This window comes from Pseudochaenichthys georgianus, chromosome 23, assembly GCF_902827115.2.
Source record: "Pseudochaenichthys georgianus chromosome 23, fPseGeo1.2, whole genome shotgun sequence".
Lineage (NCBI taxonomy): Eukaryota > Metazoa > Chordata > Actinopteri > Perciformes > Channichthyidae > Pseudochaenichthys > Pseudochaenichthys georgianus.
Genome location: NC_047525.1, coordinates 8,649,619 through 8,665,354, shown reverse-complemented (window position 1 = coordinate 8,665,354; position 15,736 = coordinate 8,649,619). Strand labels below are relative to the sequence as shown.

The 15,736-nt window shown below is 42.5% G+C and overlaps 1 protein-coding gene across 2 annotated transcripts in view; it reads right to left on the bottom strand.

Moving 5' to 3' along the window:
* Positions 1–1,128: 1,128 nt before the first annotated feature.
* sema3aa (sema domain, immunoglobulin domain (Ig), short basic domain, secreted, (semaphorin) 3Aa) overlaps positions 1,129–15,736 on the bottom strand; it is a 35,139-nt gene continuing 20,531 nt past the window's right edge. The window contains exons 4-17 of one of the 2 annotated variants that reach the window (XM_034112437.2): positions 15,455–15,574; positions 14,332–14,422; positions 14,125–14,244; positions 12,080–12,222; positions 11,808–11,922; positions 11,636–11,705; positions 8,596–8,740; positions 8,290–8,509; positions 7,860–7,951; positions 7,705–7,746; positions 7,329–7,486; positions 5,175–5,242; positions 4,938–5,074; positions 1,129–3,893 (exon numbers count right to left, since the gene is read on the bottom strand). In XM_034112437.2, the coding sequence (XP_033968328.1) occupies positions 3,180–3,893; positions 4,938–5,074; positions 5,175–5,242; positions 7,329–7,486; positions 7,705–7,746; positions 7,860–7,951; positions 8,290–8,509; positions 8,596–8,740; positions 11,636–11,705; positions 11,808–11,922; positions 12,080–12,222; positions 14,125–14,244; positions 14,332–14,422; positions 15,455–15,574 (2,235 nt within the window). In that variant the 3' untranslated portion in view covers positions 1,129–3,179. The remainder of the gene's footprint in view (positions 3,894–4,937; positions 5,075–5,174; positions 5,243–7,328; positions 7,487–7,704; positions 7,747–7,859; positions 7,952–8,289; positions 8,510–8,595; positions 8,741–11,635; positions 11,706–11,807; positions 11,923–12,079; positions 12,223–14,124; positions 14,245–14,331; positions 14,423–15,454; positions 15,575–15,736) is intronic. The other variant, XM_034112438.2, reaches the window with a different exon arrangement.

Genomic DNA, 15,736 nt, shown 5'->3' with positions numbered 1-15,736 from the left:
CGGATATACTGTATTTTATGAATAGTGACTGTTAATTGCTTTTATTTGGTTTGTGTTTATATGTGTTCTATGTCATTTATATGGATGTTTCATCATCTCTATATATTTCACAGCCAAACACTTTTGGATGTGTGGTTCTTGTGTTTCAATTGCTGTCAAATTGCTTTATTTCCATCAGGGCTTTGATTATTATATGACAGATTCAAAATAATAAACATTAATGAAAACATTTTTCATTTACATTTGTCTTAGAAAAGCATGAGCAAAATGTAAACCTAGTTTTTATTACAGTGTATAAATAAATTACATTTTTATCATAAAAAACGATGGACACTTCCATTGTTAAATTTGATCTAGCAAAGACTATTTTCAAAAACTAATCATATATTTCATTTATATTGTTGGGGAATGAGTTAAAGACAATATTATATAGGAATTGTGCATGTTGAATTTAGTTCTGTATTTTTTTTAAACCCCGAACATTATCAAAGGGTGCGAAATGGGAACATAACACAAGGGTTAAGAATATTGAAGACTTATTTTTCTTCTTATATTGAAGACTTGTTTTCACAGCAGTCATTTGACCTCACATTAGGAAAAGCCCAGGTGAAACAAATGAGTTTAATTATGTCTTAGTTCCATCAAGTATACCCAATCACAGTGAGCTAGCATCATGGTAGCTAACAAGCTCACCCTAATGTTCTTTCTAAACTTTTTTAAACAATAAATTGCTCCTGAATTTCAGCCATGTTTCTGTCGATGGCATCGGTAGTTCAATGTTTTCAAAAATGGAATATCCCTTTACGGTGAGGCTGCATTGGTTTATAACAAACAAACATTGTCTGCAAAACGATTGACATTCCTATTAGCTTACTTTGTGTTTAGTGCTAATTAGCACTAATTAGCACTAATTAGCATGCTAACACTAAGATAGTGGACATGCGTTGTCATTTTGGGCATGTTAGCATTCTCATGTTAGCATTTAGCTCCACTTTTAGCCTCACAGGGCCTAGCATGTCTGTAGTCTTTTTATTTAATTTGAGTCCTTTGTGTTACCTTGGATACAATGTAGTGCAGCTGAGGACACTATGTGCAGAACGTTTTTAACTGAAATGAGAACAAAGAGACTTTTCTTTTGTAACGGAGATGTTTATTTAGACAACTGAATGCATGCCAGAAAAAACCTTTGTTACAGCAGCAGTAACTTCAGCTCTCTCACTTTTCTAACTCTGAGGGAGGGACCTGAATCAGGGACACAACCAACTTTGGACTTTTAGTAGAGGACACTATCTTGACTAATTTATTGCATTGACACATTACTCCTGTCTTAGGGGACAGGGGAGACAGGAGGTACCACAGTTGAGTAGTTAAAGGAGTTTGGATCTTAACCAGCTTTGGCCAGAGTATTGTAGGTTGTTTTATCACTGTTTTGGCAAAAGGACAAAAGTAATTCACACCTTGCTTTAAGGGAACTTTACCTCTCACACAAAACACGTAAAGAGACGATAAAAAAGATGCACTTACTGTAGGTAGCATTCACATGCAGTATAACGTGTCTTCTCCTTCAGACTAGGTTTAACATTTTTCTCCACTATTTCTTACAGAGATTCACAGCTAAAGTTTTTCAGTTTGGGGAATTATCTTACACATAATGGATGAACAAAGACATGTTGAATGGATTTAGGAGAAATTAAAATAAAATGAAATAATCTGCTATGAAAGTCAAGAGACAAAATTGTGCTTATCGTTGGTGGGATCTCTGTCAAATATGTAGTAATGACACAAACCCCTGTACTCATATCAACCCTTTTATCCCCAAAAAGGGATTCCTTGACACAATTTCAGCCAGTTGGTCCATCAAAGCTTCCTTAGTTCCCTCTGCCATTGTTTCTCCCAATATATTGATGAGCCAAAAATACCATAATATCAAAAATAAATGCAACCCTTTCACAAAACAATGAGCAATAAATAATAATCAAGTGGTGTTCTTGTACTGTATATGTACTGTATATACACAGAGCTAAGTTTGTTGTATATATGTACACAAAACAACTGGCAGTCTATTTCAGACTGGGTTTTTAGCATAGCCTACAACTGGAATCCGTGCCCAGATTCTTTAAATCCCATAAAAAGCAACAACATCATAACTTACACAGAATCCTGGAGAGCAGTAGGGATAATGCACAATGAGACTAATATGGTGCATGTAACGTTTTGCCCCTAAAAGAGAATCACTGGTCTGGAAAGAAAAGATATAAAAGAAACACTTTTTAGGGAGGGTGTAAAAAAAAAAAAAGCCTCTAGAATTCCATAAAATAACTAGCTTATTAAAACATTGATTGACGACAACATGCACAATGCTTTCCCAGCCTCGGTGGAGAAATGATGAAGCACTTTCTCTACACCGCAGCATGGCTTTGCAGTTTTTGCTTGTATTAATGCTTCTATTTGTTTTTAAACAACATAAGGGGCCACTGGTGCAACCCTTTCCCTTTTCTCCTTTAAGGGTGCATGTCTTCACTCCAAAGACTAGATGGAAGGCTCTTTCTCCTCAAACAGTTTTTCAAAAAAAGAGTCTTTAATCCATTCCATGAACACTCATCTTGCAGGTCACATGCTCAGGCAGTGAGGACAGTGGATCATTTCTGCTTCCATAAAAGTCTGTGTATCTATAAATGTCTCCACAACTGTCCTCTCAGCATAGTAAGTCCCTCTGCGTATGAACAAACACCTCACTAAACATTTTGTCCCAGTCTTATTTTAGTAGCTTATGTACAGGAGGTTGAAGTGTCTGCCAGGCAGTATCCCAGGCAACCAGCCATATCTTCACACATTTACAGTATGCATTCCAGTTTTCAGTCCTCTGTTAGTCTTTGTCCATTTCATTTGTGTCTTTGAATTGGAGTGTGTTGTTGTGACATGATGGCAGCTCTTGTATTTCTACTTTTCTAAGAGTGTGAGCTGCTGTTTTCTTATTGGTTTTGCTGTCATGGCGAGGTCACTGAATCATACATTGGACACACAATCGATAGAATGTGTGTGTGTGTGTGTGTGTGTGTGTGTGTGTGTGTGTGTGTGTGTGTGTGTGTGTCTCTGTGTGTGTGTTATGTGTGGATGCATGGGTTTGTGCTTGTGTGTGTATATCTGGTTGCATGTGTGCATCTCTGTGCTCGTTTTCCTCAGACGCTACGTGGGGGTCTTTGAAGCTCGTGGGTCCTCCTGTTGCGTCCCTTCTTATTTTCCTGAATCCTTCTCCACTTGGCCGTTTGATGGCTGCCCGCCCGAGACCCCCCCGAAGCCGGGGTCCCCTTCTGTCCATTTTGCGCCCTCGAATTGTTCTTTGGTGCCTGGCCAATCAACGTACCCAGATTTGGTTGAGTTTTCTGGGTAGGCTGACCTTGTGTTGGCACGTCGACAGTTGGATCGTCACCCTTAGGCCATGGCCCCCTCTGTGGGGGATTGGCTTGCTGCTTCTGGGCATTTGGCGCCAAAGCTTTAGGCCGTGCCGCTGGGTTAGAGGCGCCTGTGCTGTCGGTTTTACCCTGAGTGTTGCCGTTGGGCGTCTTCCCCCTCTTCTGTTTGCGCTCTTTCTTCCAGACTCGATCACAAAACTCCTCCACGCTGTTGAGGTCTGGGTGGTCCAAGAGAGACAGGAAGTCTCGATACCACAGCCTGTGCTTGGGAGAGTGACCTCCCCCGCCTCCCGCGCTGGAAAGTCCGGGCAGCATGTCACCCAGTTTCTGAGCGGGGATGACCTGGAGGTTGAGGCGCAGCAGGGGCTGGATGAAGCCGTGTTCCACAGCCTGGCAGTGGTAGATACCTGAGTCCGACTGGGTCAGGCTGCGTATGAGCAAACCCTGGTCTGTATGGAGAACCCGGTCATCGAGCTTGATCTGGAAAAAGAGAGGATAAGCCAGAGGAATGAATTAATAGGGAGAAATTAGAACAAACAGACAACAGCAAAGCACAAAAGTCCTTGATCTGAATGTGAGTAAACAGGGGTCATAAAAATAAATAAAATATTAGATTTTGATAAAAGATCAAATGATTGCCGAACCCAGAGGTGAAAGAAGTACTCAGATCTTGTACTTAATTTAGTAACATTTGCATTCAAAATATAATCTAAATCTACTTAAAGTACCAAGTAGTATTCATTCTGCAGATTGGTCCATTTCAGAATAATATATGATATGTTTTATAAAGATTGATCATGAAAGCTGGTAAAGGTGCAGCTAGTTTGAATGGCTTTGTAGACTGCAGGGTAGCTGGTGGATTTACTCCAGGTGGAACTAAAGTCTGATTTAAGACTTGATTAGATTTCACATCATTCATCCACATCTGAAAAGTAACTAAAGGTATTACTGTACATACATGTAGTGGAGTGAAAGTACACAATTCACCTCTGAATTGTAGTGGGGTAGAAGCACAACATGGTACGTAACTTCAGTACTTGAGTCCATCTACTTCCTGTAGTCACTTGACACCACTGGCCAAAGCCATGGAAGGAAAGTGTTTTTCTAATGACATAATAACCTGTGGTCTGTGTCTGATAAGCCTAAAATAATCATGGATCTATTACTCAAACTGGACTTCCTGGATTTAAATTCAACCCTGCACCCAATAACCCACGGAACGAATGCCCGTTAAACAAAAATAGCCACAGCAGAAACTCAGGCCAAATGAAATGGATAAAGCATGGGGTCAAAAGTCAATCTAAACATCCACACCCCTAGGTTATCACCTTTTCTAGGTCACTAAGTGTAAAGGTCAAAGAGTTCAGAGATCCTTACAGGATAACACAGGGAACTGATTTTTGCCGAGATGATGTTTTGTTTGCAGCAATTGAATTACCCCACTAATTCAATTAAATTAGAGTTCAAATGTGTGACTTTTGCAATCATCCAGCTGCATTCGAATCAGCAATAACGTGAACACACCTCGTGCTTGCGCTCGTCGTTGGGCTTCTGCAGCTGCCAGTAGATGAGCGCTCTCTGAGACTTGGGGCTGCACTCCAGGAACATGCTGCTGTTCTCCACACCGTACACACTCCTGTCCTCCATGCCGGCTGTGTCTTCTGCTCAAACACACACACACACACACACACACAGGTTAGGGGAAAGTGTGTAGCAAGAAGAGGAGAGAGCGTACTATGTGTGTTTGTGTGGAGGCATTACCATGATGCTGGAGATCCGAGCACTGCGAGAGAGGGTCTCCGTTTCTGATGTCCTGTCGTCTGGTTCGCCTGGGGGAAACCACAGAGAACGTTAATGGCAGGGGTGTCAAACAGAAGGGTGACTTTGCAAAGTGTAACAATTACAGAGAAGACATTAACTGCATTTTGTATGTAATGTATACATTTTCTACATTTACAAGGCGGGGGGATAACTTAATCCTCTTCCTTAATGGTTTCCACTTTGTGGTGGTGGTCAGGATAAAATGATTTTTAGATATTGAAAAGTTGTTTTGATCATGAAGTAAAATTATATAACACTATATTGTTTAGTTCCAGATACCGGTGACTGCATTTGTAGATACACTGTGATCTGTAAGTTGTAATGCACATGTGTAAATGATAACGTTGGGCAATACATTTTGTAATTGCACTTGTTTTTTTCTAGATATGTCAGGTTGTTCATAATAGTTTGTAAAAAGATAGTTCATTAAATGTGAACATTTGTTATTATTTGTTGGTTATTATGCTAGGATGGTACTGGTCAGGCCCACTTGAGATGAGATATGGCAGTATGTGGCCCTGAACTAAATGAGTTGGCCCCCCCTGATGTAGAGGGTGTACTGGTAATTTAAGCAACACATGTTCAACAGAATAGACCAGAAATTCACGTTCTGTTCTCTGTACTGTTTAATTTCAACCACTAGGGGGCAATGTTACACAATACTTGTTCAGCTTCACTGGAGACTGGGTATTCGTTGAACCTTTACCCCGCTGTTAAATCACACGAGTGGAAAAAAGTAAAGCCTGGCAGAATTGTACGAAACATAAACCTGCCGAGCAATGAAACAGCGTGCCTCATTGCGTTCCGATGAGCCGTTATTATGAAACACATAACACATTGTTTCACCCTTGAAAAGCCTCGTAAAAGCAGACCCACATGTCCCCTCGATATTAAAGTCCACCGTGTCATTCGGCTTTTTTTTGTACTGCTTGACAACGAGGAGTTTTCATAGCCTGGCTTTGCAGAGTAACTGCGAATGTTCCTGTTCCTAATTGTCATGGTCATGTTTAAAGTCTCTGACAGGCTCGTAAAAATCAAAGTGAGTTGAGGTGGGGTAAGCCAAAGGTGAGGGGAAGGGATGGAAAGAAGAAAACAAAGCAGAGGAAGATGTAACAAAGAAACAGATGCAGAACGGTCAGCACGTGTTTGAATTCACATCAAAAATGCCCACTAACATCCGTCTGTGTCCCATCCATACAGTAGATGCTCCTCTCACACATGTCCCTCCTCTATACGTTTCCTGGGATAACAATCCTGTCTTTTCCGTCTGGTTCTCATTCTGCGAGGGAAAATATTTGCAGGGTGGAGGAGAGGAGCCGATCCTGGCCTTAACCACGGGGTGTGCCACCTCTTCTGTAACCCTGCCAAGCTGGAGTATACCCACTGGCCTACTTCTGCTGGTGTGAGAAGTTCTGGATGAATGCAGGGGTGCAGTGTGTGTGCGTATGTGTGCGTGTGTGTGTGTGTGTGAAGGCTGTGGTGGTCAGCCTAATCCCACTGGCTACGGCAAAGGGTAATTTGAGGGTGTGTGTGTTCATACCTCCTGGCTTCAGGGTGAAGCGGTCAGACAGCTCCTGTTGGCTATAATTTAGTGTGTGTGTCAGCTTGGGTGGATGTATATTCGTCAGTGTGTGTGTGTGTGTGTGTGTGCGTACATCTCGGCTGTAGGGCGAGGGATCACAGCTCAGAACAACTGTTACTGGCAGAAGTTACAACCCAGGATGTTGGATTGTACCTCTTGGAATGCACACTGAGTATTTAATCACTGTATTTTGTGTATTATTCCGACTGCAGATTACTTCCATGTTTAGATGTTTTGGCACTTACCGTGTACTTTTTTTTTTTTGGATTCACATCACTTGCAAATAGGCCGGTGTCGGTCGCGGTCTACAGAAACAAGGTTGTATAGATATGCCCTTGAGCAACACATTTAAAGCCATTTACAACAGCGGACTGCAGGTGCACTGATAACTCCCAGGTGCATGACGGAATTATTACAAAGGCAGGATGTGGCTGAAAAGCATGCAGGCTCAGCAAACCCTTCGGAGGACAAATAGAGGTCAAAGATGTGCGTGCGTGCGTGCGTGCTCCTACCTCTTGGCGGTCGGAAAGTATCTGGAGCACTCGCTGCCGTCCCAGGCGCAGTAAGGGTCTCTGGCCAGGCAGCACTCGGCACAAGCTTTCCCATACACCTCGCAACGGTGTAAAGACATCTGTGATACACCCAGGCCAGAGCCGAGGTACAGCTGTTGCTGTGGGAGAGAAAGACAGAGCGAGGATGTAAAAATTAAGTATTCCTGTGAGGCTCAGTTGGAAAATATTTGTAAAAAGAAGTAGGCTGTGGGTTTGACCTTCAGTAGGCACATGTATTCTCATATCTCAGTGTTTGCCTAAAGGCCCAGAAGCTCTAACTTCTAGCCCTGTCAACAGCTTCTGGGTAAATTATTATGTGCTGGAAAAAAGTCTTTACCTGCTTGGTCGACAGCTCCATGGCAGTAATGGGAGTCGGCTCCTGCTCAAAACAAACATAGCACAGCTGATTTAGTACCACATCTATGGACACGGTGTGTATTTCTATACCGTAAGGCATAAACGGCTGTTAACACTTCATATTTATGGTCTTACCCTAAAGACAGTCATCTCCTCCAGAACCACCTCTTCCAGGTCATGCCAGCTCTCCCTGGGGATTGTCACCACCTTCAGCACTGTGCCCATGTCTGAAGAAGATATACCATTAATATTATTATAATCATTTGTCAAAAATCTACATTTAAACCGGCCTTCACGTGAACAGCGGTAAAATCACTGCCATTATTATATACCATTATTACACTGCATACCAAGCAAAGTCTCTCTCAGTGTGCTAAGTTTCATTATACTGCCATTTATTGAAAATAGCAATACAATATCTATAAGTGGAGCTGAACCCCTTCACAACTTAATTCAAATAGTGTAGTATGAAAATAATAGAACTACTAGAGTAGATCACTTTGAGCATGTTGTGAACAATGCAAATGAAAGCGGACATCATAGGACAAACTGTGAAACTGTGTACCTGTCCCGATGAACATGACGTCGTACTGTCCGTCCTCGGCCTCCACTCTGTCCACCACCAGCTGGGAGAACTGGTAGTCCACGTCTGTCCGCACCATGATGGGACGCCCGCCTATCGGGTGCACCGGGTTGTACATGGCCGGGTGTCCCCTGGCGAAGGTGATGACATCATCAGGGAGGTCCTTGGTGGAGTCAAATCCTCCAAATGTCTTGCTGGGGCACTGAGGGTATCACCAGAAGATTAGTTTCAATGATGACACTGAAGACATCACTTTATTTGAGGACTATTGTTAATGTGGAGACTCACAGTGCCAGGGCGGGGGTAAGGCACCCTCCCTTGGAAAGGCACCCACTGGTAGTTGGGTCCGTCTCTGTGTGCGTAGGAACCCAGGAAAACCCTCCTGATGTCGGCCATGTTGTACATGCACACTGCGGAGCCCTTAAAGATGTTACTGTGGAGAAAGGGAGAGACACGTAGAAGGGATGAGACCAAAACAAAGAGTTAACCTGTTAAACCCCGAGCCTGTTTTTCAGGTTTCAGGCTCGAAAATGACATTCCCAGAACAAATGACTGTAACTTCACTTCTAAAAGGTTTATATGAATAATTGTTGTTATCAAAGCAAGGTTACATCTGTGAGTTGGATGTAGAAGTGTCAGCATCAATATAGATGTTTCTGTGTCAGAGTAAATTCAGATGGAACATAGCAAAAAAATGTAAATTCCTGTCTCCGCCTAAAGAAAACCCATTACTTATAGTGAAGACCAACCTTGAATGATGGGTTAGTAGCCTAAAAGCTTTAGGAATCCAAATTATAACATATAATAAGTACCCTGTATCAAGATTGAGGCAAAACAAGTGACATTTGACCTTTTTAGAGAGGTTTATCAAAATAAAGTCCAGGCGGAATAAGCTTTGGGCACATTTGGGCCCATTTGGGCCCATCAGTGCCATTTGACCTTTTTCAGATACCAGACTATAAAAATCATAGTATTACATTGAATAATCACTATAGGTATTCATTCCATTAAAAAAAATAAAATAAAAAAAATGTAAATAAAAAAAAAGATTCTTAAAAAAATATTAAAAATATTTGTGTGAGTGTGTATAAAAAAAATCAGGGTCCCCGTCGGCGGGGACCTTCGGGCTTAACAGGATGAAGAGAGGGAGAGGGCGGTGAAAGATGACAGAGACATAAATGATCGGTCACAAGACAGGGATTAGGAGCTTGTGAAATACTGAAGAAAGACAACACAATGACCCTTCATCGCACAAAGACAGAGCAGAGCAGGGTTGTCATTACCTAAGTATACGAACGACAGATTGGAACTTCTCCCTGATTGCTTCTAGCCTCTTGAGAACAGACAGGAATTTGGGCACACCACCAACAAAACAGGAGACCTGGTTCACAGCATACTTGAAATCCCCTCCGATATTTAGCGCTTGCTTCAGCCAGATGATCGGATTTGACTTTCACTTGCCAGACAAGGTCCAAAGCAGGCAAGGTCAATCATTCACGGAAAAAGGACGGAGTTTGGGGGATTTTATTTCATTTTAAACGATGTCGCGGGTCATCCAGAAGATAGCAATCTGAGCCGTGATTCATCAAAGTGTTTTACTGGAATATTCCAAGAGATATTTCGTAAAAGAGTCATTTGAATATTCCTGGAGCTGTTTTTTTGCGCACCATGACGTCCATTAACCTCTGACCACATGTAATCCAGATTGGCTTCACATTTTTAAAGACTTGTCCTTTCTTGCTTGTAGGTTACAAAAATGAAGTTCATTAATCAGCTTTTTGTCACTTTTCACACATGGCAGATTTTCATTTGGACAGCCAGTCTCTTGCATGAGCGAGAAACCAAATTCTTCAATAAGATTCGGGACGTCCTTTGTCTTTCTGACTGCAATGGGAAGTTGTATCAGACTAATTAGGGATGTGGCTGGCATACACGCAGCCCACAGTACTCACCAAAGCACAGAAGATGAATGGATTAGCATTTGAAAATGTTAATTACAGCGAAATTCAATTAACTCCACGGGCAAAATAAAAACCACTCCAATACCCATGCTTTTAGAAGTGGGGCGAACATGTGCTTGTGCAGATACACACAGTTTGAGACAGAGGAAATGCAGTTAACCCCACAAGAATGCACGCACACACACACACACGCACACAAACAAACAAACAGCGGCACACAAACAGCGGCACAATCTAACATTGATCTGTCAGTGGCAGCTTCTTTGTGCCTCATTAAGCAGTGATATTAAAAGCCGGTCCCTCGGAATCTCTGCCCTATTCATCTCTGAAAAGCGGCCACTTAGAAAACCAATTAAACCACTCTAATTCCTCAAAGCCCTATAATTGAATTTTAAAGCGTGTGTGTGTGTGTGTGTGTGTGTGTGTGTGTGTGTGTGTGTGTGTGTGTGAGTACAGGCACACATTTGGGTGAGAAGGGTGTGCACCCACCAGAGACCTTTTGCCTCGAATACATTTCTGAGAAGCCATACGGGGCTGGTGAAGCACGGCGCCTGTCGGTATGCGTCTTATCATTAGCAGTGATTGATGGTGAAGTGTTTGTCCTCTTTTCAAAGCAGTTTGGAGACACTACCGGACACAAAATCCCCCCCCCCCCTCCTTCCCAAATGCAAATTCATCATCATCATCATGATAAGTGCTGCCATCTGTGCCATTTCAACTCACTTATCTGTGTCGCCCCATGCCTTCACCTCTCCGTATGCTTCAATAGAGCCCCACCCGGCCTTGGAGAAAAACCCCATTGAATGCTGGGGCAAGAGACGTGCGTTCCTGCTGAGTGAATATCGTGTTTCTCTCGCTCCCTCCTGCTCTATAATCTGATTTCCCTACAAGCCTCTGCCAAGGTTTCAGTGGAACAGGGGGACAGGTAGGGAGGACCAGGGGGAATCGGCTTAAAGCAATCCATTCTGAGATGTGGGGAGGGGAACCATGTGAGGGGCAAGCTACCATAAGACACCTGTAAGTGGATTACGAGACGGGGAGCGCTGTCTGGGAATTTGACGCAGGCACGCCTGGCCACTCGCATTATGCCATGTCATTTGGATGGTTAGGAAATTACAGATAAAAGCACGGAATAAAAGATTTGAAAAGGAATAATCCCTGAAAGGAAATATGAAGCGTGTGTACTCTCCGAGTACCCTGGAAATAACCTGTCAAGAACGGTTGCCCGTTGAATTTGTATCAGCTCCTTGTGATCTCCTAGCAACTAATCAACAAAACAAATATGATACTACCAGCATCTTTCAAGCTGTTTGAGAATGTGAGTCTTTGCACGCACATTTTAAAGTCAGACAAAAAAAGATCTGTACCTGGATGTGGTGAATACGGCGTAGATAACCGGATTCTTCGGGTCCTTGGAGCTCATTAGAAACACGTCCTCTGAAAATACAAAGCAAGAATGAGTGAAGGTGATGTTTATTAGCAGCATTTAAAAGACAGTATGTCAAGCTTACTTTTTACAAAGAAAGAATATACACTTACGTAGCTCATCAAAGTGTGTATCGATGCCGTTGACCCCCGGCACTGAACACATTAGCCGGGCTTTAAGGAAAGTGGTCCACTTGTTAACAAGACTCCTGTGGCCCCCCATGTCATTCTGTAGGGCACAAATACAAAGAACTAAATACATGTTTGCTAAATCCGATACACCCATGTCGTGATTTTCTCTTCAACCATGCAGTTATGTTCAAATATATATCCATTGTTTTCGGATTCAACTGTCGACTTAGGGTTTTGTATGTGTGTGTTGTTACCTTACACAGTTGTCCTATCCTGGCGATGGTAGCTTTGCCCGTGTGCTCTCCGTCCATGGCGTTCTCTTTGAAAAACAGGAAGACCTTGTCGTCTTCAGGGTTGTCACTCTCTGGGATCAAGTGAACACCTACAAACCTGGGGTCTGGAGGGGGAAAGGGGAAATGAATAAAGCCCAGAAACAACACTGCAGGCAGTCAAAAGTGCATACATGTGTTCGTTCACACTTGAAGCATACAAAGACGTACACAAACTAATGTTTTACGATCCAACCTCCGCCCCGATGACAATCCCTTCACCCCTATTTTACACCTCCGAAACCAAATCCCCCGTGATATCCTCCAGTCACGGCTCAGTAATAACAGCCATTCACTTTACACCCTGGTGTTACAGTATCTGACTTTACCCCAAGTGAGCGCTCCAAGCCCAAATCCCACATAACCCCTTTCTCTGGGCCACATCCTCGAAAACACACATGGCTCTGATTGTCCCCGGTAACACTTGAATAAATGTATCTCGACTTTAAGCACGAGAGGAAATCAAAGCTAAAGTGGCCAGCCGAGGCCTTAGGGCCGGGACATCTTCTGACAGAGGGAAGGGGAGAAAGTGGCCGCAGTCACTGAGGCGTCGTCATGCGTAAAACGAGCCTGTGTCTGAAAGCTCGGGGGGTTAGCTGTTAAGAAACAAGCAGTGCCATGTTTCGCCTGCATGGCCGTTTAGGATATAAAGTAACTGTGAAAAAGACGAGTGTGGCCAAAGTGGGAGGCAGATTTATAAGCGCTGTGCGGGTGCGAGACCTCTGTATGAATCATGCGTACCACCACACAAGCCTCATTGCTGTTTTGTGAATATGTGCTATTAAATCTACACATTCATAAATCCAATCTTACGTGCCCTCGCATACAAGAACAGGCTGAACCATTGAGGTCATAACATTTATTACATTTCATTCCCAACAAAAGGTCACTGTATTCAGTCGCGCTTCAATCCAACCTGAATGTTGAATGAGAGAGCATTAAAGGGTGAAGAGATGAGTAAATAAATTGCCTGAATAAAGACTAACAAAGCCAAAGCTACTGTTTAACCCTGGATCCTTTCAAGATTTAGCTGCTGTTGAGGATTAATTCCCAATTGGATTTCTAGTTACATTTGAGTACCATGTAACCATGTTGATAAAGGCTTAATAGAATATCCCCAACCCGGTAATCCATGCAATTACAATCCCCCCTTTGTGGGGAAGGAGTTTCGCCGAGTCGAATGGATACAATCCCCCGAGTATTTGTTTGAACACGGTGAAAGATCGATGGGGATTAATGCTCTAACAATGGCTTCTCCTTTTTAAATCGCTCTTTATGAATATGTCACAGCAATCAGCACCGCAAAGAACGGTGTTTGTGATTTTTTAGATGGTGCTGGGGGAGGGGGGTGGGGGTTGAAGGGAACGGAGTGGAATTCGACTCCACTACAGGAAAACAGCTGAGAGCGGATTAGTTCTGTGGGAAAGAGGCGGAAAAAAAGGATGGCACAGCTTGAGGGGAAAGTTCAAACTGACCTTTTGTGGCTCCCTAAGTCCTTTGCGGTCGGTGCCGAAAGATAGACTGAACGGTCAATAACCCTCACTGCCGCGCTAATCTTACCAGCACAGGCACATCCAGTGACTCTGTGAATGGGCTCTGATATCAGATGTCTGCACAAGAATGGGAATGGCTGGAGACGTGATCATGTAATGCTCCAATGTCCATTGAAAGGCTCAATGGACTTCTTTATCCAAAACTGACCAATGTCAACCATGTATCGAAACATTGAGGTTTATTTGGACAGCAATGCGTCCAATTTTACTTACATTTTTGTTGGAGTATGTGAGTTTCCAAAATGTGTTTTATCCATCTTTTTGTCTGACCAGTATAAGCTTCATCTGTAAGCTTATAGATAGAAATAGCCTCTTAAAACCTAGGAAATGCAACATATTTGAGTAGTTTTCTCGGGACTCGGGAGTATAACTTAGTTAGTTGTGACCATTTCACTTGCTAATAAAAAACATTTTTACCATTCAGCCATCTTGAATCATGCTGCTCTGTTCTGATTGGATGTTGATCTCCAAGAGTACGGAAAATAGCGAAGTCCCTTCCCATGAAATCTGCAGATGTGCCAGAGTACAGCTCTCCATCTGCCAGTGAAGAAAATGCAGTTATGAATAAAGGTCTGATGTGAACATGTACTTCCTGGAACTAATCAAGGCTGGAACCCAACTCACCGATCAAAAGCGAGGCTGACAGCATTTTGGGGTCATAGGGGCTTTTCCCGCGGCCATTCTCGAAATGCGAGGACAGTCGAAAGAGGTTATCCTGTGGAGGAAAGGGTCAAAGTTCAAAATGAGGCCATTGAAAGTCGCATTGACCCTAGTTAAGAAGGTACATTTATAGCCTGTGTTTCAAATTACAGTAAAATGTCATTTAAGAACACTCCGTTTGGGATTGGGTTTTTGCCAGGCTTGGTCAATAATATGTTATTTTACACCACAGTTGTGCAACCACAAAGAATGATGAGGAATAAAGTAGGATCATACAGCAGTGTCTTTGAATAGTCACAAAAGAAAGACCCAACATCTCATGTTTCTTCAAATCAATAACTGACAACAGTTCTATAAACTCAAGTGAACTCACGCCAGGTCTTCTATACTCTATACTCTCTGCATGGTGCAGGCAGTCTTCCCCTCACTAGTGTGGGGCTGCAGAACCCATGCCGGTACATTGATTAACCCGGAGGCCTTTATCAAGATGACTGATTAAACTTTTATAGGGGAGAGGTTGTTTAATTTCCACCAGCTGAAGTCGAACCATGTAGTGACCACTTTTTCTTTCCACTTCCACACAAAAGAAAACATTGACGAGAAGATAATCAATGAAGGGAATGGCTACTGCTGTGCTTGACAGAAAATTGTGTGTCTGTTTGTGTGTCCAGCTAGTGAGGTTGCTTGCTTACATTCTTTTAAGGGAAAATACTTTCTGTCATTACACTGAAAAAACTGAACCGTTGACTAATGAAGTGTATTATGTCAAAATATTTCACATAACTGTATTAAGTTAGACAAAAGCAATAATATTAGGTAGAACCTAATATTCTTTATTTAAACCTACTATTATTGCTTTCAACTAACCTAAAACAGATATGTGAAATCTGCTGATACAATACATTTAATTAAAATCAACGTTTCAGTTATTTCAGTGTAGTTTATTGTAGCTTTTCTGTCACATTTCACGACAGATTAACCCTGACGCCCAATTGAGAACTAAATGACATAAGCATTGATATAACTGATTACATTTGAAACACCAATAGCATATGGTGAAACCACATTAATGCACCCATTGGATTACCTCAGCCCTCTTGCCCATTTCCAGAAAAGAACAGATGGGGTGGAAGGCTCCTGTGCCGCAGATGTACAGGTGGGTCTGGTTGAAGGGCTGGAGGACCCGGATGAAGTTAGAACACTCCTTCTGGAAAAGAAAGGAGACGTGGCAGATCAAAACCCCAAATGTCATGAAGTGAAATATACACCTTGCAAAGAAATTGAAATACATGATGTGACTGTTATACCAGTCTCTGTTTATGTAGAAATGCAACCAGTATTATATATTTATGGCATCACAAAGCATGTG